Genomic DNA, 26,061 nt, shown 5'->3' with positions numbered 1-26,061 from the left:
AAATGTTTCCGATTTAACAATAAATTAATGGTTTATGTTTATCAATTCTTTAGAAATATGGTAACTCGTTAGTATTTCTAGTTCAACATATGCTATTTTGATTGTTGAACTTTGTACTACGAATTCGTCAATTAGCACTGTGCATTTTTAATAATTTTTGCAATTAAATTTCAAACATGATTAATTTGTCTTTTTAATACGTTCTATTGATTTCATATCATATATTTATTATAAAAAACAAATATCAAGATGAAGCAATCAACGCTTCTGATATCATATGCCGTACTCTCCATTGCTGCTGCCTTCCCATTAGATCTATCAGGTAATGAACACGTTCCGTTCTTTATAGATCTTTTCGTGAATTCGGTAGGGCTTTGTCAAAGCGCCGATCACAACCTTTTGGTACATTTGGTAAACTTTTTCCTAAATTTTTCATACAAGTTTTCATTGCAATCACTTAATCCTCAGCAAATAATTTTGATTCAAAGGCATGTAATAAACACTTTTACATCATTTTCATTTTTTTTCTCATCTCTTTAAATAGTAATAAAAATTTAATTAGTAGTTAATGTTTGTTTTCGTAATGTATTATTAGATATTAAACGTGTATTGGTGTACAATACTTGGTATCACAACGATCTATAAATATCAAGTTATGGGACAAGACGTACATGTAATACATATTCCAGACGGCAGTAGCGACGGTCGTGGCATCGATTTACTTATGGGAGGCGGTGGTGGTTGCAGCGGTGGCGGAGGCGCTGGGTGTGGCGGCGGTGGTGGTGGTGGCGGTGGTGGCGGCGGCGGAGGTGGCGGAGGTTGTGGTGGCGGCAGTGGTGGCGGCGGCTGTGGTGGCGGCGGCGGTGGCGATGGAGGAGGCGGCGTTGTGCACAGGCTTGAAGTTTCAGCGGATTTGCATCGCTGATGGGATAATTAAAGCATTTATAGCCCACGATAAACAAGCAAAAATGGAAGAATGTTCTTTTGCACTGTACATTTGTATTTGTACAGCTTCTTTAAATGCGCATAATCGTGTTATTTAAATTATAATCTTGCATTCGTCGTTCTTCATTGTAATATGTTAGTGCATTGTGTATGTCCGTTTAATTTTCATTTTCTGATAAATATGCAAATGCACTGTGCTTAATCGTTGCTGATACTCTTGGCCGACTGTGTGATTCATTTCTGAATTGTAAAAAAGAACATGAATGGCGGAATGTTCTGTTTCACTAAACAGCGGTATTTTGTAAAGGTTTAAATAATAATAATGGTGTGATAAAAAATTTAAATGTCGGTTTTATTTTTTTTAACTGTATAAGTTTGAGTGCATTATGTACAATATATTCTATGTTGGAATATTTCTTCCATTTACTTCTTTTTCCATAACTTGTAAATAAAGGTATTGTTCATAACACTGTGTTACGTTATTTGTAAAGCATTTAGTGTATTTACAAAGTCAATATATCTGAAACATTATTTAGTATATGCTACAATGCACAAGAAAATATTGAAGGTCGCAAAAATTGATAAGTATTTTAAAACCTAATATTTTAGCGATTGTCTTTATATCAGTCTTCGCAATAAAATATAAAATATTTTAACTAACTTGCTTGACCTAGCTTTCTGGTTTAGATGCGGTTACCTAAACACAGAAACAGAGACGCAAAGTTATCATGTGCAGTATGAGAAACTAAGCATGTCTCATAGGTTTAACAACCAATGACGCAAGGAACAGCCAATGACGTAAGAAACAGCCAATGACGCAAGAAACAGCCAATGACGTAAGGTTCCAAACGTGATGTAGGGACATGTTTACTGTAAAACTTAATATAATTTGAATCCTCAGTTTCCAGCGACAATCATAATAATTAAATTAACATGACATGGACTGTGTTAATTGTATTCACATAAACCCAATCGACTTTCCTATGAAAACTGCTTTCAAACGTAATTTCGCTTACACGTCTTGTTCAATAAACTCGACCTTGCGACACATTATTAATATTAATAGATCTTTGGACAAACTAGTATTGCACAACAATAAGTTTAACGTTACACTTTCAGATATAATAATATCATCAAATACAACGATTTTTTATGTATGTTAGTTATGTATGTGTTAGCGTTTATATTAAAAAGGTACCAAAATTGACCATTTAAACTTCCATATTATCAATGAACAATACATGTATACATTTTGATAACTTGTAGGATTTAAAAACATTTATTCATTTACGAAGGCTGGACACATACCAAGAAACGACCTATATTTTTGTATAAATACACATAACTTGGGTATTCAATTAGCCGTTTACATTTATGTGTTAACCGTTAACCGTTTATGTGTATAAACCTATCCGAGTTCGATTCTGTAAAAATCGTAAAAATCGTGTTACTAATTAAATTCCATCACAAGGCGAGATGTTCGTACTGGAATTAAGTTTCTCCGTTTGACCTTCGGGTTGATTGGTCAGGATACAACTAAACATCTTCCATACGCATATTAGGTGAATAGATTTCATTGAAAGGAGGTTCAGTTACCACAGGCAATAACTGTTGATATCACAAGTGCATGGTTATTGCCCTTTGTTAATTGTTTCAAATGAAACTGCTGTCTGCGCACCAAATAATGTTGATATATATAAACGCTATGATTCGCACATACATTTCCTAATCTAACTAATAAAATATTTCTAGCAAAGCTTAACTAGCAGTGGCGAATTTCAGGTCGGGGGTAGGCTTTTTTCAGGCCGGTGTAGCATAAAATCTGCAAGACCCGTAAAATATGCAAGTGCGCATGTGCGAAGCGATCACAACATCCGGCGTAAAAAGTGGTTCGAAAGTATTTCGCAGATATCACGGAGGTCAGTTTTAGTCTATTCACATTTTTTTATAATTAAGCGCCTTTTCAAGTGTTTAGTGCTCATGTTTACGCTATTATCTTACAACTGTCCGTTTTGATTCAAAGACAAGGGCTAAATGGTCGCGGGAATTATTTCAAAACAAATACTCACAAAAGATATGTGGACAGTTCGGGGATGTAACCACACGTTGCCCATATGTTTAATCCAGCGATCTTCCAAAGGAGCTGGTCGACCTGTTTATCGATATATTTCACAGTGCTGTTTTGTGTACTACATGTCTGCTTAAAGAAACACTTCGCTAAACGTTTCCAAAAATGGCACCAATATTTTAGTTTCAGTTAAAACTAAAGGAATTATTACGAAAATAAGCGTCTTATATGTTACATGCTATATGATGATCATGATGAACATTCATATAAGTCGAAAGACCCGACGCACATATAAGTGAACATGACTCATAATGTCATAAATAATCATATCTTACGTCTATTTCGCAATAAAGAGTTGTTTTATTTTCATTTCTTGTTTGAAATATCTACGCAACGTTTGACATCTGGTTAAATGAGGTTGCACATTAACTTCATGGTTACGTGTTTTCGCCTGTAATTTAAAATACAATTGACAGAAGAAGAAATTGAAAAGTGGTGGAAGAGCGAAACCTATAGACCTATTTGTATAACAAGTTCATAATCATTTCTTATACATGTAAATTTAGAGAGTATAAATTTTCAGCATGTCAAGTCACAATTTCCCAACGTTTCACATACGGTGAAAGTAAAAAATGTCTGTGATACATGAACATTTAAACAAACAATCGACCCATTTGTTCGATTTGTATCTGAATATAATATAAACAATTATAGTGTTACTTATTTCATCCAGTGCTGTAATGTTTGCAGCATAAGTCTGTACCAGAGGCAGTTTTTGTTGTTCTTGATATTTTTTTCTAGCATACATGTTTGAGATTATGTCGAATTTATTCTGGGTCTGGTTTTCTATAACTGTTCGTAGAATCGGGGGTCCGGTCTGTTTTATGAGGGTCGGCCGATCAATTTGGAGTCCGCGAGTCATTTAACTTATCATAACTACAACGAAAATTTGCGAATCTGAAACTTGTTTTTTTAATTATTTTTTTTAATTACCAAAACGTGAAAATGTCTCTTTAATCTCCACCAAAGGCGGAAATACAAAAGTATTTAAAAAAGCAAAATAAATCTCCACTTATGTTGGCAACACCAAAGCATTATAGATTATTAAAAAGAACAACAACGAGTAAATTAGTGCATACATTATCAACATATACAACGCAACCAGAGTTCCTAACCGCTAAGAAGGTACCATGCTCATGATATCATAAAACGGAAGACAGTATTTAACCAAGATTCGAAAAAAATGCGTGTGAAGGCACTATTGCATTTTCAGATGAAATCGAGTGCGATGGATCCGACTTACAAAATAAAAAAGCTGAGAAAGTTTATTCCCGTTGAAAAATATATTTTTTCAGATTTTGTTCGAAGTTATGAAATGGTTCAGCTGTTAGAACTCAACTGAAATACGTTATTCTAAAAATACACAAAAAATCTAGAAACTAGGATATCGGCTTTATGGAAGGCAATTTTTCATTTTATGTCGGGTTCTAAACATAGAAACACAATTGTAATGGGAGAAACGAATTAAGGTTTATACCCACACAGTCAGTCAGAAATAAACTTTGCGGTTCCGAGCAAAATATTATCTCTGCATTTTACCCCTTACGGACTAAAGCTAAGATCGAACGATGGTATTTGTAGACAACCAGGATTACTACGAGGCATGATTGAAACCGTCGGCCAATACACAAGCAACGAATCATACTGTTTAACATTCGACGGCAGAAATGACATGTATTGCTATTATGACATAATATTTTATTATGAAGTGATTAGCACTTGTCCACAATGCAATACTGTACACCATGCATTATGATCTATTATATATATTTATTTATTTTTTTAATATATATAAATAAATAAATATATATATATATATATATATATATATATATATATATATATATATATATATATATATATATATATATATATATATATATATATATATATATATATATATATATATATATATATACTGTTGATGCACGGTGTGGATGCGGATGGCCTCAACCCCAAGATTGACGAGGAAAATAAAATGTATAGAACGGAAATACAGTATGAGCTTGTTACGGCTTTAATTTTAAATTGTGCGGTTTTTCATGCGTGTTTATCAAACATTGTATTGTGTGTTATGTGATATTTTTTTAAAGTCTAAATATTTGTTAAGTACTTCATGCTTTCTTTTATAAAACCATGTATTGTGTTATTGGCGTCGCGCTGAAGCGCGGCGACTAGAATGTAATGCATTCTTTTATTGCTTATGGGAGGAGAAACTATTTTACGGATCAATGTATATATTTTTGTTGTCAGAATATCTTGCATAGTGGTGATTTTTTGTGCAAAGTAGATTAAATAAGTACTGAATTTGTGCCTATTACATTTACTACAACATTTATTGCCAATAATGCAAAGTTAATTATTTTAATTAATAGCTAAACACAGGGACTGGGCACTAATAAAAGATCACAAGGGACTGTCCGCCTAGCGATCGGGAGTTGGTGGGTTCGATTTCCAGGCGGGGATCATTTTTGTATATATCATTTATTATATATAATACTGCATTTTTATGCGACCTAAATACAACGTTGCAGCAGCGTTTGGAAAAAAAACGTTGCAGCGACGTTTGGAAAAACTTTCATATACACCATTGGTACAACCAAACTGCAACGTTTGACTGCAACCTCAATACAACGTTGCAGCAACGTTTGGGTGCACACTGGGCATGTGGCTGGGAATGAGATTTGGACCCATTTGGCGCTGACGTCGTTTCCATAATGACTTTAACTTGTGATGACCGTTTCGCGTACTTTTTAAACACACTTCTTGAGATAAAACAATAGTTTTTTTTAAGAATAACCTAAACCATGGTAATTAAGTTAAGGGAACAATTTATTTTCATATTTTCTTATGGTTTTTATATGGTTTAAATTAACCTCAGCTTATACATTGAATCAATACAGTAGGGCAAAGTTCGACATTGTTGGTTTTCTGATAAAATTCCTGCTTTTTTAAAGCTAATGGTAAGTTTTGCTTACTTTTTAAGTTGTTTTTCTTCAACAAATTGCAAAGTTGTGGGTAAACTGAATCTCTTCCATCAATAATGGTGTGTGTATGAGCCGTTGTGGCCTTGTGGGTGTCACAGTGAAGATTTTAGACGATATTGCTATGTCAAGTTTGTGTGTTTTACCCGAAAGTTGTCAAAAGCTAAAACACTTCTCAGTTTAACATTTGTTGTTGAACATTTCTATAACGAAAGTAATGACATTTCGTTTAAAAGTTGTGTCCATATATTACCCTCTGAATGCCAGTCAACTCGTACCTAAGTCAACTCGTACCCTAGTCAACTCGTACCCGATTTGGTCAACTCGTACTTTAGTCATTTTTCAGATTGGTCAACTCGTACCTTTTTAATATTTGTTCTTTATGGAAACAAATTGCGATGGGTGTTTGCATGCATTAGATGTTCTTTATGTTTATTGCAGGTACGAAATGACCAATTAAAGTTATATTTTGGCATAGACTAACATAACTTGTATGTTTTTTTTTACCAGGTACGATATGACTAATTAAAGTAATTACCTAAGTATATATATATTATTCTTATTAATATTTCCAATATACAAAGATTATCTAAGAAATATTTAGAAATCATTTATCTTTCAAAATAAATATTTATAAACAACTATCATTATACCTGTAGGATACCTGTAGGATGATTTTGGGCTCTGTGGTAAGGACTTAAGTCCTTTTTAAACCCCTCTTCTTATCGACGTCTTATGGTACTGTATCCGTATGTGTTCTCACAACTAATAAAAATAGCCCTTATTCAGTAAAAAATAGTTCCTTAAGTATGGTAAAGAATGAATGTCCTTTTGACAAACAACAGTTGTGATCACTAAAACTTATACACTATGTCCCCATTCCAATGTAGATCAATCCTGCTCTTGAATTCTAATACATTCTTGGCATCAACTACACATTGAGGCAAGTCATTCCACATGTTAATCACTCTTCTGGAAAATTGATTTTGACAATAAGATGTTCTGGACTTTGGTTTCTCAAGCTTTAGGTTATGTCCTCTAGTTGATGATGTATAATTGAAAAAGTTCTCAAAAACGCAATCATCTATATTTTTGACTATTTTAAATGTTTGAATGGCATCCCCACGAATTCTGCGATGAGCAAGTGATGGTAATTTTAGTTCTTTAAGTCGTTCCTCATAGGATGAATTCCTCAAATTTGTGGCTCTTTTTTGAACTTTTTCTATGCTAATAATGTCCTTTTTTAAATATGGGTACCATATAACATTTGCAAACTAAACATGCGGACGCACCAAGGCAGTATATAATTTCAAAAATAAGTATTTGTCCATTATTATCGATGTTAAAAGGAAAAATCTTACGGTATAAATCAGTTAAATATTTGTTAACTTCCTCCATTGCATGATTTTTATAAATATTACCAAATTGCAAAATAATTATCATCCATGTCGTTACACTTGTGTATTAGTTAATAAATGTTGTTGTTGTTGTTGTTATATATGCCTCAAATTATGGTTCGTCTCAAAATTGAGTCCATGATTTAATCAATAAATCAACACCTAAAATACTTATTAACACCTACGTGACATGGGTCGTTAATATTGTAATTTACCTAATCTTCACCTTTGTTAAATATTGATTAACACATTACTTGACACGGGTCGTTAATATCTAAATTGATTTAATCTGCACCTTTGTAAAAACGAAGAACACCTTTGAATCCAAACTAACAACTAACCAATCAATTAAAAAAGATTAGGATTATTGTGTAAAACAAACAGATTTAATGAGTATTTAGATGTTTTAGCATTCTTCAATAAAATAATAAGATTTCCATGTAAATTTGTAACAACGGTCATAATGTTCGAATAATTTGAACATTAAAATAAAAAGAATGCAAGTTATTGTTTCTTGTGTTTTTATTTTGGCATTTATAAAAAACACAAATAACATATACTGCATTCACATTTAACACAAAAAAACAAACATTATATTTCACACAGGGTAACAAACAAATCATCTTATACAAAAACTACATACATGTATTAAACGCAAGAACTTTTATTAAACTTAATACAACTACCGACAGAGATTATGTACAGCAACAAAGTTTCACATTTAAAACAGAAACAGAACAAACACTTGTTTTCAAAGACCACAAACTTGTTCAGATGAACACATTGTTCAATTACTCAACGGCGTCTGTGACACTCACAGATGGCTTGTACAGGCAGCTGAACGCCTTCAGCAGACCTGTGGAGGTGAGGTTGCCCTCTCTGTAGCACTTCCACAGGGCGAAAGTCTTCCCCTGAAGAGTCGCATATCTTGCTCGCTGGTATCGGCGGAGTTTCATATCCGAAACGAGCTCCGCGTTTCTGACAGCGGTGACGGCCTCATCGTGCAAAAGCTTCGCCAGAAGATAGAACGGCGGGCAGCAGTCGTTGGCCTTGTGGTTGAGGCGTCGGTGCCACCCTGAAAATAAGAAACAAACTATTGTCATAACATCAAAGAAGCAGTAAAATATAATAATATTTCTCCATCTTGTACATAGAAATTGAAACTGGTTGCGCAATGACGGATTCGTCTTTATATTTTACAACGTCAGTTTATATCCATCTGTTTTTTCAAGATCTGTTGTAATTTTCAAGTGTATTGAATTTAATCATTAACAATGAAATAATAAATGTATATTTATCTTCGACGTCGTTGTTTTTACGGACAGAGCGTCCGTACACAGACCAACTGTGCACGGCCACACATCCAACTCGGGCCAAGTTCGACGAACATACTCCATGAGCGGCATGACGTGTTCTGAAGCCAGGTCAATCAATGTATCGAACACGGGGACGATGTGCTCCGCAATTCTGACGATGAATTTATTTTCACAGGATGTTGGTTCCTGAAATCCGTCTAAGATGAATTCCTTTTCCACAGTTTCTTGGTACCGAAAAACTGTCTGATAATACATGTATTTTCCACTGTTTGTTTATCAGAGAACCACCTGATTATAATTTATTTACAGTTTGTTTGTGCCCGAAAACCGTCTGACGATGATTTTATTTTCCACAGTTTGTTGGTGCCGGAAAACCGTCTTATGTGCGAAAGCGCCCTGTTTTGGCAGGTGGTCTGTGACTACTTCCATAAGATGGGAACAGAGGGGGATGAGCATCTAGAGAAAGTGCTGTCGTCTGTTGTAGACTTCTGTGGTTACATGCAGAGGTAAGAAGGATCAATCTTTGAAGTAGATAAAACAAGATCATGTTAACAGTTCACTGATTGGTATAAGGACAAATTTTGTAAAAGGCATACGTTCCAAAAAAGATAGAACACATCAGAATTAAAAAAGCAAACTATCACTTATAAACCTTGTTTTTTTGTGGGGGAAAATCAACAATTGAACTTAATAGGCAAATTAATACATGATGCAAACTAACCTTGAAATTTAAGTATTAGAAGAAAAAATAAACCTGGAGTGATCTATTGAAAATATGACCTGACTTGTCTCTTTTCCAACCTGTCCCAAGCAGCACTCTTGTAGGCACTTTACTCATGAAGGGGCTTCCCCCAAACAAAGGAAAACAAGCGAATTTGTTGAATTTATATAACTGTCTATTTTGTGACAGATTGACGAACAACGCCAATTCTATATCCATTGGCATTTGGCTGGGAATAAAAATCTTAAGGTATGCCTTTCGCAGACAGGATTTCTAAGGCCTCGTCACCAAATGGTGAAACAAAAGCCCCGAGTGATAGACAATGCCTTCTGTTGATGTAGGTATGTTGATGACTGGAAGACAATCCCCTCTGTGGTTGTTGGTGGTACTTTAACCCAATCCTCTCCTGTTGTTGCTGTAGGTACGTTGATGACCTGAAGACAGTAGAGGACCCAGAGATCCAGCTGGGTTGAGAGTTCATCATAGAGCAGTTACTACAGATCACCAGCCTCATGGACACGGCCGACGCCTCATCTAGGTAAGATATCAGGGCCACAGTTGGGTGTGAAAGTGTAGGAAATTTCTGTAATGAGGTTTACAAAGGTCAAAAACCATGTAGTGAAAGTTTTAATAAGGTCGAGGAACAGTTCTAAAACTATGTCTAGATAAGGTCTTTTTAAAGGTGTAAACTGATGCCTTGAAAGTTCAAGTAAACGTTCTAAAATGATGTTAACTTGTAGATTTTTGAAAATAGAGCTATTAAGTGCAGAAATAAAGCATTTCAGCCCTTAACCCTTTACCACTTAAATACATATTTTGACGCAATAATGGTCCCTTAGAAAGTTAAATTTAATTCAAGACCTTTCTTACTAGATTCTAATTTTAAAGGCTTCATTTCCAACCCTTGTATCCTTGTATACTGACGAGCAGGAAACAGCATAAAGCCCAAACAGACTGCGAGTTACTCGCAGGCTGTTCTGATTTTATGCTGTTTGCACATAGCCATTTTTACTTTGCTTCTGAGTGGGAAAGTGTTAACCTCTTAGATAGGTATTTTAACGTGTTTCAAGTCTCTAAGAATGTTATATTTAATTGAAGACCTTTCCTACTAGATTCAAGTCTAAAAGGTTTCATGTTCAGCCCTTAGATACTGTTGAGCAGCAAACAGCATAAAACCTGAACAGACAGCAAGTTACGCTTAGGCTGTTCTGGTTTTATGCCGTTTGCACATAGCAATTTTCACTTTGCTTCTGAGTGGGAAAGGGTTAAAATTGTAACATCCATTTTACTGATATATTTATGTTTAGAATTTTCTATTAAAGTCAGTTATATCAGTAATTGTTCATATGCTGTAAATCTAACGATAATAAACTTTCACATGTTAAGGTAAATTGATGCAAAAAATCCCAATTTTGACAGGTAAAGATCATTTTTTCAAAATGGTGAGAAAAAGTTCTTTTGAGTCAATTTGTTCAAAACTTGAATATTTTAAAAGCAATGTTATAATCAAACATTTTCAAAATATTTGAGCAAATAAATTTTTTCTCCATTTACACCTATATTCAAGAGTTAACAATTACGCCACTCGCTGTAAAAGTTTTGAGCAAACATTCCCATGCATTTCATTCTTGCAAACAGGAAAGCCCTGGAGACCCTAATGCACAACATGCTGATGGCAGACCACGTCAGTCACAGGCTAGTAAAACCGATCGTCGCGCGGATCTGCGCACTTCGTGGTACGGCGGAGGCCATGATCGCGTATTTCGCAGAGATTGTGTCTGAAATCCGTGAACCTATCACGGTGGTTGAGAAGGACATTGAATCTGAGAAGCAACGACAGATCAACCTGAAGGTTTGTGATAACACTATTTTAGCTTGATTTCATCAAAATTCTTGCAGCTTTCAGTGATTTTTTTTTTTGCTAAAATTACCGCCGATTTTCCAATGCTTCCAAATCGCAAAAATCAACGTTTTTACCCAAAAAGCTGACGAAAATTTCCCCCCCCCCAAAAAAATCCAATTTCAAAAAAATAATTTTTTTTTTAAGGAAGAAGTCTTTTATGACTTATGATTTCTTAACTCTAGATCTCAACTTTTTATTCAAACATTCTACAAAATATATAACTTTAATTGAGTCCTTTTTGTTGATAAATAATTCTCAAAATTGACACTTTTATCAATTAAAACATTCCCAATTTGACCAGATTCCTTTTCCTAAAATGGCCAGAAAAAACCTTGAACATGCACTTAAAAACAATTTTAATTCTGTTAGTTATAATCATATTTATAATGCTTAATTCCGAATTTCATGGTTTACTGCACTATTTTTCCCAATTTCGTGGTTTATCGCGCAAATTTTCCCAATTCAAATGACACAGGCTGTAACAAATAAAAGCAAAAAAAATCACTGGCTTTTTATGTCCCCCACCACTATAGTGGGGGACATATTGTTTTTGCCCTGTCTGTTGGTTTGTTGCTTTGTGTTTTTGTTTGTTTGTTTGCGTCAAACTTTAACATTTGCCATTAAGTTAACTTTTGTTGTGTTTTGCTGTTATAGTTTAGTCGATCTGACAAAAACTGTTTCGGACTTACAAATATTTAAAGTCAGTTAGTCCCAATTACTGGCAGATTTTTGCAAGATTTGAAAAAGAGTCCTACTGTTTAAGTGTCGAAAAATAAAGCACGTGTAATAAATATTTAGGTATTACTTTAATTGTATCTAACTGATAAGGGAATGACATTTATATGATGTTAATTTCATTCTGTTGGGTGGGGGTATTGCAAACTGACATTTCTTCAGGAAGTTGGCCTAAATGCAACAACAGCTAAAATACTCAAGCCTCGTGCTGGAAAAACTCTGCATACTGCATGCGTGTTAAGTGTCGTCCTTGATTGACCTGTGCAGTACGCACAGTCTAATTATGGAAGACACTTTCTTCTTCATTGTAATTTTGTTAAAAGAAATTCTCTTCTTAGCAAAATCCTCTTCAGGTGAAAATGTCGTCCCGGATTAGTATGTGCAGGCGGCAGAAGCTAATCAGGGACAACACTTAGTGACTGCATTAACCCTTTATTCCTAGCGTCTAGAAAAAAGGCCTTTACAAACAGTGTAGACCAAGATGAGACGCCGCACGGCGTCTCATCAGGGTCTGCGCTGTTAGCTTAAATTTATTTCTTTAAGAAATATTTAAAATATAGAAATAAAAATACCAGACATCCCTACTTTTGGAAATAAATTGATCCAAATTAGAAGGATGGGATGGTCCACTTCCCCCGAGCGAAGTACCTGTCCCCTAAGAGTATTTCTTTAAAATGATGCAAATTTCCCCCAAATTTCAATCTTACTTTGAGAAATTTCTTACCCTTTTTATGTCCCCCACTATAGTAGTGGGGGACATATTGTTTTTGCCCTGTCTGTTGGTCTGTTGGTCTGTCTGTCTGTCTGTTTGCGCCAACTTTAACATCTTGCAATAACTTTTGCTATATTGAAGATAGCAACTTCATATTGGCATGCATGTGTATCTCATGAAGCTGCACATTTTGAGTGGTGAAAGGTCAAGGTCAAGGTCATCCTTCAAGGTCAGAGGTCAAATATATGTGGCCAAAATCGCTCATTTTATGAATACTTTTGCAATATTGAAGATAGCAACTTGATATTTGGCATGCATGTGTATCTCATGGAGCTGCACATTTTGAGTGGTGAAAGGTCAAGGTCAAGGTCATCCTTCACAAGGTCAAGGTCATCCTACAATGTCAAACATCATATAGGGGGACATTGTGTTTCACAAACACATCTTGTTTAGTTTTGTCAATATTTTTTCCCCCTTAATAGAAGGCCAGGCTCTTTTCCCAAATAAAGAGAGAAAAAGCCCTTGAGAAGATTTTCAGTTTCACATAAGCTGGCTGCAAACCTTTTCTTGGTCTCTCGTCATTATAGAAGAATTTTGGTTTGCTTGGGCGTTGGATACTTAATGTTGATGACTGCAATACCAGGCTCAAGAAGTAGAACCTGTCTCCGATTTGGTCTTGCCGGCCTAGTTGGGTGTCAAACATATCAAATCAAATAGTTTAAACCTATTAATTTTAGTTTGATTGCATCGAAAGCCCCAGGCTTATAGGAATGCTCTCAAGTCCGTTTCGTGGGCCTTTAACCAGTACTTGGTGTCTTTGGGGAAGATCTAGAGAACGCTCCTCGGATGCCACGGTGAACTATTAATCATATCTGTTACCTCCCCTGTCAGTAAAAGTTGAACCAGGGTTTGCTTAGATTGTTAGGCCTTCATCATCGCCTTTTTCAGTTTTTGGCACTAATTTGGGAATTCGTAATTTAGTTCAGCTCTGTATAATGATTCAAGCTATAAAAACAAAATCATTTAAATTATAGTTATATACTGTGTTAGATGTTATTGAAATACAATTTAAATATACTTATCATTTAACATTAATTTTTTTATGAATACATGTATTTTTTAATTAGATTTTTCTTTTCCAAATTAGATTTTAGGTTACAATATATCTTTGGGAATGGGTTCGTTTAACGGACCATTACATACGGAAATAGAATTGTTTTTATTCGTTTCATTTAAATAATTGTCGACAGGGCTTCTTTCCTTCCTTAGCTTGTGCCGCTAGGGCCTTATAAAGGCCCCTTCCCCTAAGGTCATTTCTTTTTATCCTTGCCGAACAAATTTTCAGAGGGGATACAGTAATTAGTCCCGTCTGTCCGTCCGTCTGTGATTACGTCTTTCCGTCAAGAAATTTGTCCAGAGCATAACTCCAAATCTATTCAACGAGTTTACTTTAAACTTAGAAAATAAACAGATGGAAACTAGGAGAAGTGCAGTGACCAAGAACCATAACTCTATCTACCTTAGTTTTTTAATTATATCCCTTTATTTAATTTCAAAGTAAATTTTTGTCGGAGCATAACTCTAAATCTACTGAAGGGATTTACTTGAAACATGACATATAAACAGATGGCAACTAGGAGAAGTGCAGTGAACATGAACCATAACTCTTTTGGCCATAGTTTTGATATATCTCCCTTTATTTTTTTTATTTTAAATATCTATAATTTTAAATTATATTTAATTTTATTTCAAAGTAAATATATTTTATTCTCTACAGCATTACTCCAACACTATATAACTATTTGTTCCTTGAAATATAAATAGATGACACAGGTGACATGTTTTACAAATATTATTCTACTCTCTAAAACAAATGTTCTCATACAAGCAAAAACATCGGCAGGGATTTGGCACTACTGTGACAAGATCTTGATAATTATGCAATTCTCCCCAAATTTCAAACTTCCTTTAAATTGCTTTTTCAGTTTTGTTGATTATTTTTCCCCACAACGGTATGCCCTTCCAGTAATCAAGAAAAAAAATCCCTGGTTGATTAAACTCAAATCTAAACGGAAAAATTCTAGGGGAATCATCGTGATATGAAATATGGAGATGACATATGATAATGGCCAATACTAAAGAAAGAAAACAAGGAAGAACACTATTTAATGTAAAAACATTTATATTTGTCGGCAAGAAAGTAAGTGGTTTTTCATGGACACATCAAATTATGGATTTCAGAATCGGAAAAAAGGGGAATGCGCATTTGTCATTTTCAGATTTGTTTGTGTAAAATTCTTGATTCGGTCAACCCATGCAATCGTTTAAATATATAAATGCCCCACAATAAAGTATAAAAATGCTCCACAATAAATGACAAACAATAATAATTGTACAGTTTGTCCTCATTATTGAAGATTCGTATTGATGTTTTATTCCAGATCGTGCCAGGCATACAGAACGAGGATGCTGAAGTGCGTAACACGGCCATCCAGGCCCTGGGACTGTGCTGCTACCTGAGCAAGGACCTGCTAGTCACCTACATTCCTCTTTTTATGCAGGTACAGCGATTTTTTTTGCCAAAATATTACAGCCTCTTATCACGCTGTTCATTATTTCTGATTATTTCTCTCAATTATCACTATTTCCTAGACATCACAATTTTGTTTGTATGCCCCCTTTCAAAGAAAAGGGGGTATATAGTTTTCGCACTGTCAGTCTGTCTGTCTGTCAGTCTGTCACACTTTATGTGTCTGCTCTCTAATTCAAATAGTTTTCATCCGATCTTTACCAAACTTAGTCAGAAGTTGTATCTAGACAATATCTAGGTCAAGTTCGAATATGGGTCATGCCGGGGCCCGTATTCACCAAACAATTCTTAGACTTAAGTCTAAGAATAAAGAAAATTCTTTCAAGTAGAATATTCAAGAATTTATTTAATTTTGAGTCAAACTTTGCAATAAACATCGCTATCAATATTATTTTTCATATAGAGCATTTTGTTAATGGCATAATCACCAGTGGAGGCCTGTATATATTCAAACACTGAACACATTTTCTTGGTTCAAAGTCTATTCTTTATTCTTGAGTCTAAGAATCGGTTGATGAATACGGGCCCGGATCAAAAACTAGGTCACGGGCTCACGTGCATTTCAAGGATTTAGCATGGTTTCCTCTCTCTAATTGAACTAGTTTTCATCTGATCTTTAACAGACTTTGTCAGAAGTTGTATCAAGACAATATCTAGGTCAAGTTAGATTATGGGTCAGGTCGGGTCAAAAACTAGGTCACGGAGTCACTTAGTGCATTTCAAGGATTTAGCATGGTGTTCGCTCTCTAGTTTATGTGGCTTTCTGTTTTATTTTGATGTTCTAAGACATTTTTATGCCCCCGAAGGAGGACATATAGTGATTCGAAAAATGCTCATAACTTCTATGTCGCTTCAGATAGCAATTTCATATTTGGCATGCATGTGTTTATGGACGAGGCCTTTCCATACGCAGACAAATTTTGAACCTTGTGACCTTGACCTTGAACTTAGGGTCCGCGTTTAGGTTTCGAAAAAAGCTCATAACTAATACCAAGCGTTTATAGGGGGCGTAAGTCATCATATGGTTACAGCTCTTGTTTAATTAAAAGAAAGCAGCCAATGTCCCCATTATGCAGACTGTTCAGGGTTTATTCTGTTTGCTGCTCGTCAGTATCTAAGGGCTGGAAATGAAGCCCTTCAAACTTGAATTTTGTAAGAAATCTTTAATTTACTTTGTTTTTCTTACATACTACCAATGCCTCAAAATGGGTATTAGAGTGGTAAAAGGTTAAGATTTCATTTCACAGGCTTCCCAAATCGAGGTGGAAGGCGTACAAGTGACGGCTCTGCAAATTCTCTTCGACCTGCTGCTCATCTTCGGCCTGAACATAGTTGACGCTAGCGAGACCTCGTCATCTGGGTCCGCCGACAACGGCCCCCAGACGAGCGAACAGGATGCCAGTAGTGTGGAGAAGGCGAGCGATGAACGTAACGGGACCCCCAGCAAACTTGTGGCTATTATCTGCTCCTTTCTTGAGGGAGAGGTGAGTTTCAAATAATCACTCAGGGTTCTGAGAAATTTTTTAATGTATGTGTGTCAAGTGTCATCCCAGAACAGCCTTTGTAGTCTGCAGTTTTCATTTTTTGCTGGTAAATTCCCTCCATCTTTTGCCTCCTGTGACCTCTCGTCCACAAATGGTGATTGAACCTGAACTATTATGTGTGCTATTAAACATTGTATAAACACCGTGTGTAAATGTCGCCCTTAATCATATGCCAGTGTTTTTTTTATAACCATTTTGGGCATGAGGTCGGCTCCCTTTGGATTGGGAAAATTCGCGGCATTTTGGCTTAAATTGGGAAATTAGTGTTGTTGTTTTGCTAAAAAATGCAAGTGTTTTCCGTATTATGTTTACTTTGGTTGAATTAATATGGATGGGAGATGAACACAATATTGAGATCTGAAAATGAAAACAAAAATCTTCCATTGGAAATTTTTAGCTCTTATTTGGGAAAAATATATTGTTTATTTCCTGTGGGAAAGGGGCTAATTACCGGACCCAATTTTGAATATAAAAAATTACACTGTATGCATATAAACAGATTTTGGTGTTCTATTTTTGTCTTTCAAAATGTATGTGCGTATTTCACCGGAGTTTGTGGTTTATGTCTCATAAGGGCCATGGGCTTATACCTGAAATGTTGCGTATTGTGTCAAGATACACATGAGAGCAGAATTTCATTAACTTTCTCAGCATTTGATCTTAACTCAGAAGATGGGATTTGTGTTTCCATGACTCAGCTGATTTTGTGCATTCTGGATGGTGCGCAAACAATCTTAGATATCAGATAGGAGAATATGCACATATTTCTCCTTTTACTCCGGGTTGAGTGGACTCTATGGTGTATTTATCCCCCGCCATATGCGGAGGGATATTGTTTTGGCGTTGTCCGTCCGTCTTTCTGTCTGTCCGTCCGTCACTTTTGTGTCCGGAGCCATATCTTAAAAGTGCTTTGGCGGATTTCATTGAAACTTGGTATGAGTATATATATGGTGAAGAGGATGATGCACGCCAAATGGCATTGTACACCATTTGTTAATAATGGAGTTATTGCCCTCTATATCTTGAAAAAATGCTTTTTTGAGTGTCAAATATAACACTTTTGTGTCCAGCATATTGGCGGGGATATCAATTCAATGAATTTGCTTGTTTAATTGGTATTGGTATTGGGCCCCATTCCCCAATGGAAAAAAATGTTTATATTTTTCCCAAAGTCCGGACCTAATAATTCCCAATTGAAGGTTTCCAAAATAAAATAATTAAATAATCATCTGCCATCCAGCTATATAAGTTCAACCTTAGTAAATATAATTACGAAAACACACTGTAAACACTCAATAATTGTTGAAGCCTTTTTGAGCAAAACAACAACACTAATTTCCCAATTTAAGTGAAAATAAAACAAATATTCCCAATCCAAAAGGACCTAGCCCCATTCACAAAAAAGGTGAAAATAAAATGCTGCTTGATACTCACAAATTGTGAATTCATAATTGAGCATAATGGTCATCTCATCTCACAAATTGAGAAAGAAAACTGTTAAAGTTGCAGAAAAATACAAAGTTGAATTGTTGATTTTAGTATAATTGTTTTACAAGAGCCAGTTCTGTGGTCTGTCCACAGGTGGTGGAGCTGAGAACGTGTGCGGCTGAAGGCCTGTCAAAGCTGCTGCTGTCTGGTCGCGTGGTGTCCTCCAAGATCTTGTTCGATCTGATATATCTGTGGTACAACCCGCTGTCGGAGGACGAGACACTACTGCGGGTCTGTCTGGGGACGTTCTTCCCTCTGTATGCCTTTGCATCCAGGTAAATGGTACAACCCACAGTCGGAGGACAAGACACACCTGCGGTCTGTCTGGGGACTTTCTTCCCTCTGTATGCCCTGGCATCCAGGTAAGTGGTACAACCCGCTGTCGGAGAACGAGATACACCTGCGGGTCTGTCTAAGAACCTTCTCCCTCTGTATGCCCTGGCATCCAGGTAAGTGGTACAACCCGCTGTCGGAGGACGAGACACACCTGCAGGTCTGTCTGGGGACCTTCTTCCCTCTGTATGCCCTGGCATCCAGGTAAGTGGTGCAACCCGCTGTCGGAGGACGAGACACACCTGCGGGTCTGTCTGGGGACCTTCCCTCTGTATGCCCTGGCATCCAGGTAAGTGATACAGCCCGCTGTCGGAGGACGAGACACACCTGCGGGTCTGTCTGGGGACCTTCTTCCCTCTGTATGCCCTGGCATCCAGGTAAGTGGTACAACCCGCTGTCGGAGGACGAGACACACCTGCGGGTTTGTCTGGGGACCTTCTTCCCTCTGTATGCCCTGGCATCCAGGTAAGTGGTACAACCCACTGTCGGAGGACGAGATACACCTGCGGGTCTGTCTGGGGACCTTCTTCCCTCTGTTTGCCCTGGCATCTAAGTAAGTAGTACAACCCGCTGTCGGAGGACGAAACACACCTGCGGGTCTGTCTGGGGACCTTCTTCCCTCTGTATGCCCTGGCATCAAGGTAAGTGGTACAACCCGCTGTCGGAGAACGAGACACACCTGCGGGTCTGTCTGGGGACCTTCTTCCCTCTGTATGCCCTGGCATCCAGGTAAGTGGTACAACCCGCTGTCGGAGGACGAGACACACCTGCGGGTCTGTCTGGGGACCTTCTTCCCTCTGTATTCCCTGGCATCCAGGTAAGTGGTACAACCCGCTGTCAGAGGACGAGACACACCTGCGGGTCTGTCTGGAGACCTTCTTCCCTCTGTATGCCCTGGCATCCAGGTAAGTGGTACAACCTGCTGTCGGAGGACGAGACACACCTGCGGGTCTGTCTGGGGACCTTCTTCCCTCTGTATGCCCTGGCATCCAGGTAGGTGGTACAAACCGCTGACGGAGGACGAGACACACCTGCGGGTCTGTCTGAGGACGCTCTTCCCACTGTATGCCCTGGCTTCCAGGTAGTAGCCCTAACATGACAGTGTATGTTTATTTGTCAACGTTGGGGCCCCATTCCCAATTTCAAAAAGTTAAAAGTAAATATTTGTTTCCTGAATGACTGCTAAAATTCCCAATTAAAGTTTTCCATGCTCAAAAATTATTAATAGAAAATATTCAATAGCCTATCCTGCTGTGTAAGTTGAAACTAAGAAAATAAAGTATTTACTAGTAAATTAAATATAAAGTATTTTTTAGCCCCAAAATCAACAGCAATTTCCAAATTGTAGGAAACAACTATGTAATTTTTCTTTATCCAAATGACATTGGACTCAATTCCAAAAAAACAACAACACAAACTTGTTCATACAACCACTTGAAGGTCTAACCAAGAGGTGGTGGATGAGGTATTCCTGCCCACTCTGAAGACACTTCTCAATGCCCCAGCCCCTGCCTGATGTGGACGTGAACAACATGGCGTTCTAAAAAAAACTGGGCTTAATGCATGTGTTAAGTGATGTCCCTGATTAGACTGTGAAGTCAGCGCAGGCTAATTAGGGACAACACTTTCTGCATTTATGAATTTACTTACAAAGTTAGTCTAGTTTCAAAGGAAAATCCAGTTTGGATGCAAAGTGTCGTCCCTAATAAGCCTTCGCAGACTGCACAGGCAAATATGGCTTGACACTTAACGCACATGCATCAAGTGCATGTTTCCACAGACCAGTTCATTCATATATTTTAAACTTATATTTATTTTGAAGGTCCAACCAAGAGGTTGTGGAGAAGGCAATTCTGCCGACCCTGAAGACCTTCCTTAATGCCCCGCCCATCAGCCCCCTGGCCGAGGTGGACGGAGCAACGTGGTCGAGATACTCGTGCAGCTCACCAACACCAAACTGCTCACTGTGAATCAGGCCAAGGAAAATCTGAGCCAGGTATGATCTGTCATTGTTTGAAAATCCGAGCTAGGTATGATCTGTCATGGCTGAGTCAGGTATGATCTGTCATGGTTTGTTTTATAAAAAACAACTTTTAAGGAAACTAAGAGTCAGTCAGTGCACAGTTTTATTCCTATAATTGATGACTAAGTCCTCACATAATGCAGCCTTAGGCAAGTTTGCCGCTTAGAAATCACTGAGATAGAAATAAGTGGTTGCCCATTTCCCGGCGCTAGAAGATTTTGGTCTGGAAAAGTCTGGGCTTTGTCTACCAGTGCTAAATGCACTTCCTTAACCATTGTTTAGGGGCTTTGTCTACCAGTGCTAAGTGCACTGCCTTACCATAGTTTAGGGGCTTTGTCTACCAGTGCTAAGTGCACTGCCTTAACCATAGTTTAGGGGCTTTGTCTACCAGTGCTAAATGCACTTCCTTAACCATTGTTTAGGGGCTTTGTCTACCAGTGCTAAGTGCACTGCCTTAACCATAGTTTAAGGGGCTTTGTCTACCAGTGCTAAGTGCACTCCCTTAACCATAGTTGGGGCTTTGTCTACCAGTGCTAAGTGCACTCCCTTAACCATAGTTGGGGCTTTGTCTACCAGTGCTAAGTGCACTCCCTTAACCATAGTTGGGGTTTTGTCTACCAGTGCTAAGTGTACTGCCTTAATTATTGTTTAGGGGCTTTGTCTACCAGTGCTAAATGCACTTCCTTAACCATTGTTTAGGGGCTTTGTCTACCAGTGCTAAGTGCACTGCCTTAACCATAGTTTAAGGGGCTTTGTCTACCAGTGCTAAGTGCACTCCCTTAACCATAGTTTAAGGGGCTTTGTCTACCAGTGCTAAATGCACTTCCTTAACCATTGTTTAGGGGCTTTGTCTACCAGTGCTAAGTGCACTGCCTTAACCATAGTTTAAGGGGCTTTGTCTACCAGTGCTAAGTGCACTCCCTTAACCATAGTTGGGGCTTTGTCTACCAGTGCTAAGTGCACTCCCTTAACCATAGTTGGGGCTTTGTCTACCAGTGCTAAGTGCACTCCCTTAACCATAGTTTAGGGGCTTTGTCAAACAAAGCTAAGTGCACTTTCATAAACATAGTTAAGGGGCTTTGTGTGCCAGTGCTAAGTGCACTTCCTTAACCATAGTTTAGGGGCTTTGTGTGCCAGTGCTTAGTTGCACACTCTTATCCCAGTTGGATTGATAAACAAATTTAATTAAGTGATATATTTATAAAAAAATATCCACTTTTATCTTGCAGTCTTGCTGGGATGTAAGTTGTTATGGAGATTGCTTATTGTAATGGTTTTATATAGTTTAAAAAATGTTTTCAAGTTCAGTTAAGATTTTTCAGGGCTATTTTCCATTTTTGTATGGGCCTTTGAGTGAATTTGTAGGGCAAATTTTGGGCGAGAATTAGGCCTAATTCCTTGCGCAAAATGTTTATATTTTTCCCCTATATTTGAACATATTAACATTCAAAGCTTTGGATTAATTCTTTATAATAACATATATTAAAAACATGTAATCATGATTTTCTGAAAAAAATAATGCCCCTTCAGGGTTCGACACTAAGGCACATCCGACAGACACTGTCTTGTAAGATCGGTGGTCGGGCTAGTAAAATCTGCGGGCTAGCTTGTCCGACTTGTCGTACATAAAAAGATCTATACTGATTCATAGAACTAGAACTAACTGCTGTAATTATTTACATCAGAACAAAACTAGCGTATATAAATAAACGTGGAGCATTCACATGATTCATCGCTATTTTTAGACGCGAAGGAGGGCTTCCCGCAGAAATTGCTTTTTTCCATTGGTCAAGTTGTTGTGAATGTTAATGATTTTCTGTAGTGTCGTAAAACTTAACAGCATGTATTTACCACTTCTATCGAAAATCGGTATCGTCAATGTAAACATTTTGGCGTAGCAGACAAGAGAATGTAATTTAAAGAATGGCTTTATTCAAGTTTGGATTTTCGTCCGACAAATCAGTTAATAAAGAAGAATGCAAAGGTAAAACTGACAGAAAACGTAAATATTAAGAAAAACAAAAATGTCAATTTTATCCTAAATCAAAAATTGAGTTCCCATGGCTTGAACTTGACGAAGAAAAGCAAAAACTGTTTACTCTATGCATCAAAATAACTTTCTGGTGTTCCCTGATTATTTACTGATAAATCCTGAGTAAACAGTTACATGACACAATTGTGTTCATTTGCTATGTCATTTATGGTTCGATGGTCACGCTGTAAAAAAGTTAATGTTTTACATTGTTAGATGTCTTCCCCTTTATTTTCAAATCATTCACTTTCACTGTAAAACTAAATATTTATCGTTCCACTATTATCAAATAAAATAAGGCATCAAAAGGCCAAAAACAACACTCTACTTTAAGAGGGCCCTATCACAAAGAGGAAAAAAGCCTTGGATTTGTTTGTTTCTTCTATGTTATTGTTATGAAGGGATGCGTTGCCTCGTCTTGCCTTGTTGGTTCCATGTCTCTGTTCATTCATACAGCAATGTAATATGTGTATACCCCTATGATCAATGTTTGAGACAGGGTATACAGGGGTATTTCTGCTATTTTAAAAAGGCCGTAAAACGGACCCGATCTCAAACTAAATTTTTTTTTAAATCCTTATTTCAAAAAAAAATTAAAATATTTTTTAACAAAGAAGTGTCTTATGACTTATGATAATTAGACTCTTTATCTCAATTTTATTGTTTAAACAACCTTTAAATTATATAACTTAAATTTATATGATTTTTCCCCAAAATGGCCAGGTAAAAACCTGTAGTTCCAATATTTGTTGATAAAAAATCCCAATTTGGTCCTTTTTATCGATAAAAAATCCCAAAATTTGTCACTTTTATCGATTAAACATGTAAATATTTCTAGATTAAATGCATCAATGCCCATGTTGCCACAGGACAACCCAGGTCACGACAACCTCTTAGAGAGAGGTCTGCAACAAGATCCTCTCGGCCCCGGACTCCGCCCACGTGAAGCTGTGGTCCCGGATCCTCAATCAGATGGAGATTAGTCCGGATAACGAGGTCGTCATCAAGGATCTACGCATCCTCCCCTACAAGATGGTCAACGTCAGGGGTTTAATTTTGAGCTTATTTCTATCTATTTGAGTAGCCAAGATTGCTATACAAATGAGCCTCGTTCTGGTAAAAGGGGGCTTAATGCATGTATGTGTAGTGTTGTACCAGATTAGTGTGTGCACTTAACACATTGTTAACTGCACACACTAAAATATGCTGTATGTCCAAATGTTCAGTCAAACAAGCAATTGTTTGGATGTTTGGGACTGGATTCTAAACGAAGATACTAATTGCAATTCCGAATATGACCTGATGACAGCTAAAAAATATTTTTGTAAAAATAAATTAGACCCTAAAATGGCTATAAAATCTACTGAAAAAAAGCAAATTCGTTGAATTGATATCACCAGCCAAAAATACAGTCATTTTGTGACAAATGGACAGACAACACCAGTTCTATATCCATTCGACTTTGGAGGGGGATACAAATCCAGCGACATTTAAGAAAATCTCATCATTGCCATTCGCTTGATTTCAGAGGAGCGAATAAGCCTGAAGGCGCTACAGAAGTTTCAGGCAACAATATCCAAGCTGGCGAGCAAGTTTATCACCAATGATGACGACCTGCCAGGTATAGACTTAGAGTCTGACAGACAGGCAGGGGAAGTAGCAGACACTGCTGACGCCACAATGGATCAAACCGATGCAAGAGCATCGCCGAAACGTAAAAGTAGGTGTTTATTTCCTCGCAATGGCTGTGGTGTTGTTGTTATTGTGGTAGTGGTTTTGGTGATGATGATGATGATGATGATGATGATGATTATGATATGGGGTGTTGGTGGTTTTGATGATGATTATATAAGGTGGTGGTCTTTGTGTTGTTGGTGACGAGGAGGAGGAGGAGGATGGTGGTGATGATGATGACGACTTGACCAAGCAGCTGAATTTAAACGACTTACTTGTTAACATTCTTATCAAAATTGACCATTACTAACTAGAAATCTAGTTATCACTACAATATCTGAATACCTTAGATCTGTGGTCAGGCAAATATAATAAGCTTTTGAACAAAAGATTTCAGGATTAAACAGATGTGTACCGGTATGTAATTTGAAGATTGTGGTAGCCCTTAAATTGTTGGACTATGGTTCATATATTACATATTCATTAGTATACAAGTATTTTAAAATAAATATATAACATGCCATCTTTTAACATTTATATTTCCAAGTGTATTTTAGCAATGTGCAGGATTTTTTCTTTCCAATTTATGTGTAAATTGTTAAGTCAACATATCAGCAAATCAAGAAAATAAGTTTCTTTTGAATTTTGTAATCTCCCCAATTTTATGGCTATATATCACGCCTTTTTCTCCAATTCAATAGGCACAGGCTGTACAAAATATCATGTGAAAAAAATCACTGGGTTCCAGGTATGCGTGACCTCTACTCGGCATAAACTCAGAGTTGGATATCACATTAATATACAAGGTTTAAACAAAACTTATTGTTATACCACGGTTCCAGGGGTGCGAGGCCTCTACTCGGCCAATATAACGCTGGGTGTGACAGGCATGGACTTGGAGCTGGATATCAACAGGGAGGACTCCTTGGAGGACGTGGACGCGTCGTGTCTGATGAGCGCCGAGCCAGCCCGAGCTCCACCTCCACCACCCCGGTACGGAACAGTTGCAGCAAGAAGACCGCCGCCACGACCGAGCTAGCCGCGGACGAGGATGTGTTTGCAATGCCAGAAGGTGGGTTTGGTGTAAGATTCCAGGGGCCTGATTTCCCCAAAAAAGTCTTACGTTGGTTTGAGGATACTTGACTTTAGTTGTTTATCTTATTTATTTGTATTACATTTTTTAAAGTAAATGGTCTTAAATAAAATAGTACTAATGTTTTTCTTTTCTTGTATACTTATCATTAATAGATTATATATAATTTTTTAGTGAAGTTGGTGCACACTATCCAAGTATGTGTGAGAATTATGACTTTAAACCAATATTTTAAGAGAGACGTGAAAATAATCAGGAAATAAGTGCCAGGGTTGTATTCACATGACATCTTCAGAAACATGTTAACCCTTTACCACTTAGATTAGAAAGTTACATTTAATTAAATACCTTTCTTCTTACTAGATTCAAGTTTGAAAGGTTTCATTTCCAACCATTAAATACTGATGAGCAGCAAACATCATAAAAGCTGAACAGACTGCGAG

General features: G+C 37.1%; 2 protein-coding genes across 3 annotated transcripts in view; both read left to right on the top strand.

The window, feature by feature from the left end:
* Nucleotides 1-5,963: 5,963 nt before the first annotated feature.
* Nucleotides 5,964-24,516, top strand: LOC127858520 (condensin complex subunit 3-like). Of its 2 annotated transcripts, XM_052395721.1 has the most exons (10): nucleotides 5,964-6,036; nucleotides 9,127-9,276; nucleotides 9,913-10,029; nucleotides 11,130-11,343; nucleotides 15,283-15,402; nucleotides 16,679-16,915; nucleotides 18,557-18,738; nucleotides 20,619-20,792; nucleotides 22,049-22,060; nucleotides 23,721-24,516. In XM_052395721.1, the coding sequence occupies exons 3-8, from the start codon at nucleotides 10,004-10,006 to the stop codon at nucleotides 20,764-20,766; spliced, it is 927 nt and encodes a 308-aa protein (XP_052251681.1). In that variant the 5' UTR covers nucleotides 5,964-6,036; nucleotides 9,127-9,276; nucleotides 9,913-10,003; the 3' UTR covers nucleotides 20,767-20,792; nucleotides 22,049-22,060; nucleotides 23,721-24,516. The 2 variants fall into 2 exon arrangements, with proteins under 2 accessions (XP_052251681.1, XP_052251682.1); XM_052395722.1 differs by lacking the exon at nucleotides 22,049-22,060.
* LOC127857409 (muscle M-line assembly protein unc-89-like) overlaps nucleotides 23,824-26,061 on the top strand; it is a 3,880-nt gene continuing 1,642 nt past the window's right edge. Inside the window, exons 1-4 of the mRNA XM_052393804.1 lie at nucleotides 23,824-23,899; nucleotides 24,380-24,571; nucleotides 24,705-24,802; nucleotides 25,441-25,597. Of these exons, the coding sequence (XP_052249764.1) occupies nucleotides 23,824-23,899; nucleotides 24,380-24,571; nucleotides 24,705-24,802; nucleotides 25,441-25,597 (523 nt within the window). The remainder of the gene's footprint in view (nucleotides 23,900-24,379; nucleotides 24,572-24,704; nucleotides 24,803-25,440; nucleotides 25,598-26,061) is intronic.

Source organism: Dreissena polymorpha, chromosome 14 (assembly GCF_020536995.1).
Source record: "Dreissena polymorpha isolate Duluth1 chromosome 14, UMN_Dpol_1.0, whole genome shotgun sequence".
Lineage (NCBI taxonomy): Eukaryota > Metazoa > Mollusca > Bivalvia > Myida > Dreissenidae > Dreissena > Dreissena polymorpha.
Note: the sequence above shows the minus strand (reverse complement) of the source record. Positions and strands in the feature narration are given on the sequence as shown.